The sequence below is a fragment of the Adiantum capillus-veneris genome, chromosome 22 (genome assembly GCF_014529385.1).
Source record: "Adiantum capillus-veneris isolate H3 chromosome 22, ASM1452938v2, whole genome shotgun sequence".
NCBI lineage: Eukaryota > Viridiplantae > Streptophyta > Polypodiopsida > Polypodiales > Pteridaceae > Adiantum > Adiantum capillus-veneris.
In genome coordinates, this window is record NC_140952.1 from 30,973,833 (window position 1) to 30,977,793 (window position 3,961).

Consider the following 3,961-nt stretch of genomic DNA (forward strand, 5'->3'; position numbering starts at 1 on the left):
CTCTTCTCTACTCTCTTATGCTAAGTACTATTTGCTGTGTACTCTCTAATCTGGTCTCCATCTCTTACAATTCTCTTATACTCTCTTACAAGTATGTCTATGTCAATTCTATGTTCTTTGTGTTTGTGTGTGTCATAGTCTAAGTGTGTGTGTGCGCTTGGAAATTGGGAAAAGAGGTGGACAGGTTGATGGTGATGTTTGGGAGCATGTGTTGAATAGCTTAAGCAGTCGATCTCCCCCTCTTCTCCCAAATCACAAAAGTGGAAAAAAAATCCCTGACGTAGGCCAAAGTGATTGAAAAAGGTTATGCGATGGCTAGACCCACCTATACATAGCCTCTATACACCTTGAGCACAACCCACAAAGTAATATCCCTCTAGCTCCCCCCATTTGAGAATCGAGATCATGGATGGATGTGAGACAACTACCGAGGGTTTAAATTGCCATTGTACAAGAGTCCAAGGGTGTCAACTTCAATGTCTTGAATCCATTAGAGGACAAGATTGTGTAATCCACCAGCTAAGCCAAGATACTATCTGCTCAAACGACCATCCTCACATTTACCCAATACAACTAGGGCTAAGCTGCTCAAACCCATTTACACAAGAAGTTTTAGACAAATTCTCACTATAATTCCAACAGCGAAGACTATGGCAACATCATGAGCTGATGTGAGGGAGGGACCGCATGCCTAGCTGGGTGCGATTGGGGGCAGGCAATGCTAACCCAGGGTGGGGGACCGGCACTCCCCTGGCCCTAGGCCGCACCCATCTAGGCATGTGGGCCCTCCCTTGCAACATTTCATGATGTTGAGCCCTAGGTGGAAGACTATTGGAAAAGGGCTCCTTTCTAAATTCTCACATTGGAAAATGTAAGAGACTTCTTGCGACTTGTCCCCAGTACTGAAGGGCAATATATAGTCTCCTATTTAAGGCTATGGTCACGCGAGGCTTAGTTTTGTGTAAGATCAGTCGACAGGCTCTGACAAGCAGCAGCTTTTGACCTGCTTAGTAGTGTAACTATCCTTTTTAGGCATAGTTACAAAACTATACAGGTGAGCTTCAACTTTTTTCTCTCTTTTCTGCGCCTTGGTCTTCCTCTCTCTACCCATTGTAGCCGGTGCTCCATGCCTGCACATGTCAGAAGTGGTCAAGGCCTAGTGACAACTAAGCCTCTTGTGACCATATCCTAAGGGTCATGAAGGTGCCATTGTCTTCCTCAAAATTCATTGCACTAGTACCATGAGATATAGGGACGTTGTTGGAATGACTACGATCTTTAGGGTAAAAGGGCCAATAGGTGGACGGCCCCCAAAGGGAGGTTTTGTCCACCCCTAATATAAAGAGAAACTTTGCCCAATACAACAAACAACCTCACCCAATAGAGAGAAAAAAAAGTGGAGGTCTAAAGGTTACATCATCTAAACTAACATAATATGGTGGAAGGGGGAGTCCTTTACATGTGTCTAAATCTGCGACATGAAGGATAAACTTCAAAATTGAAAGAAGCTCCTGTGCATGCGATAAAGAGGGAGAGAGAAAGAAAGAGAGGCCGCCGAAGACAGCCGGTCGTACTAGTTTGAAATAAAATGATGCTATTGGTTTTCACTTCAATTCAATCCTTGTTGGATCCTTTTTCTCTCTTTTGGGGGTACATCAATCTCTCCTTTGGTCCCCTTTTTTGTTACACATGATTGATAAATCATATTATAACTTTTAGAACACACATTTGTCAAATGCAAAATTTATATCCTCTTAAAGCCATCGGATCTGATGAGCTTTCCATTGCTTAAAATTGAGCTTGGAGGAGAAAGCTAGAGGTGCCTCTTCTTAGGTGGCCCACTACGTTAAAAAACAAGTGAAAGGGTCACGCCGGCTTTCAAAAACAATAAGAAAGTGATAAAATTGTCTAAACTAGTATCAGTGTTTAGGAAAGGATTGCATTAGCTTGGTCTTGAGCCGATTGAAAATTGAGACTAGCTAATTGCAAACCATGGTAAACGAAAGAAAAATGGATGAAATATGTGAGAAAGTCGTCCAAACATTTTGCAAATCTCAAAATTTCTGCTAGTATTTTCGGTTTGTTTCTTTGTGAGGAGGAAACTCGATCAGTAGTCGCTTAATAAAAGAAACTTTCTTGAATGTTAACACTAATTAGAATCAAAATATAAAATGCAAGAAATATAAAGCCATGTGAAGTTGTGAAATGAAAGGTGAAATAAAAAGAACTAATTAATATATGTGTGTGTAGAATTTATTAGAATTCTGCAAGGTGAAGCTTCACTTTAGCATTTTATAACAATAGAATGCAGAAAAAATATATATGTGCATATGTGTGTGTAAAATTCACTAAAACTTTAGCATTCTAAAACAATAAAATGCAAAAAAAAAACCTTTAGTGTTGCGTTGGATTAAGGGGACTTTCATATATGGGTTAAGGGGACTTTCATAGTTTAGTGCATGATGGAGATCCTGGTTTCTTTTAGAAAGCCAATAAAGTTCAATTTGATTGAACGAGTTCTTGGCGCGATGATAATCTCCAAAGCACGAGCTTCTGTATCAGCAGAGAGAAGCCTGCATCAAAGCACCGTCTGCAACAGTGGTAGGCGAAAGCACTCTGCTATCCTCGATCTCCAGAGCTTCATCGAGGCCCGCGACTACACTGGCGCCATCACTCTTCTCCAACTGAAACACCTGGTCTCTCTCTCTCTCTCTCTCTCTCTCTCTCTCTCTCTCTTACACACACACACACACACACACACACACACACACACACACACACACACACACACACACAAAGGCATCTGCAAGAGTGAATGCATAATCAGCACAGTAACGCCGGCAGGCTCAGTTGCTTGCATTAGAAACATTCCTTTAATCAGATATGCCAGCTACAGACCCAATAAGGAATTGGTTCTTTTTGGGTCCTATAGAATAGTAGATGCTTGATATCTTTGCAAGTATCAAAAATGTGCTCGATTGTTTATGAATGGAGAACAACGTTTATGACAGGCCTATGGTATAATCATGGGTGGAGCACGCAATTTTGCGAAAATGATTAAAGCGCGACAGAGTCTAGAGATAAGAGGGCAACATTCCAGTTTCCTTTTGCCCTGATGCAGTCCAAAGTAAGGGGTTAGTCATGCGAAGCACCTACTACTGCACATTGAGAGGAAATTAGACGGTCTTCATGAATAGTCAAGAAGGAAGAAAAACCCTCTTTTTCATTTCGCTCATGCATGGCGTGACCAAGCTCTTGAAGGCTGCATGTTGTAGCTATTGAGCTTATATTTTCAGAAACTCAGCTTGTTAGTGTTTTAGAGCATATCTACTTTGAGAGCCGGGACCGACCTCTATACGATTCCATGAATAAGCATGGTGTAGCTTCAGCTTGCACAGAGAAAGATAAAAATTGCAGGATAATAATCTTATACTGAGGGTGTTCCAAAGTACATTTCATATTGCAAAAGTCTCTCTGTTTAGAAATTTAGTCTCATCTGACAAAAACAGTAACCGATAATCTCTTATTGCAGGAGAATGTATGTGATGTGGAAACGCTAGAGTGGCTTGCATATTGCCATTTTCACCATGGAGAGCATGACAAAGCTTGTGACATATATAAGCAACTTCTTACACAGCCGAATTCGAAGCCAATATATCACACATACGTGGCGGCATGCAAATTTTATTTGGCTATCTATGATGAAGCTGAAGTGGAAGCGCTTCATGGTAGGTCGATCTCCTGTGACTTGAAGTTAAGAAGCCTCACAATAAGAAAGCTACCTGTTTTCTTATATGTTAGCATTATGCATTACATCATTTGAAGAAATTTTAGCACAGTTGCGTCATCAGGCTTTTCGGTGCCTGCAAACCAGCTCGACCATGAATTTGATGTTGAGCAAGAATAATTAACACTTTCCAAGTTGTGGGAGCATTCTGGCATGGGAGCTTAAAATCATGCT

The 3,961-nt window shown here is 41.1% G+C and overlaps 1 protein-coding gene across 6 annotated transcripts in view; it reads left to right on the forward strand.

Moving 5' to 3' along the window:
- Positions 1-2,460: 2,460 nt before the first annotated feature.
- LOC147429107 (uncharacterized) overlaps positions 2,461-3,961 on the forward strand; it is a 91,120-nt gene continuing 89,619 nt past the window's right edge. For 3 of the 6 annotated variants that reach the window (XM_086495527.1, XM_086495526.1, XM_086495528.1), the window contains exons 1-2: positions 2,461-2,696; positions 3,533-3,728. In XM_086495527.1, coding sequence (XP_086351653.1) covers positions 2,463-2,696; positions 3,533-3,728 — 430 coding nt within the window. In that variant the 5' untranslated portion in view covers positions 2,461-2,462. Of the gene's footprint in view, positions 2,697-2,956; positions 3,128-3,532; positions 3,729-3,961 lie in introns of those variants that run through there. The other 3 variants (XM_086495529.1, XM_086495530.1, XM_086495531.1) reach the window with 3 other exon arrangements.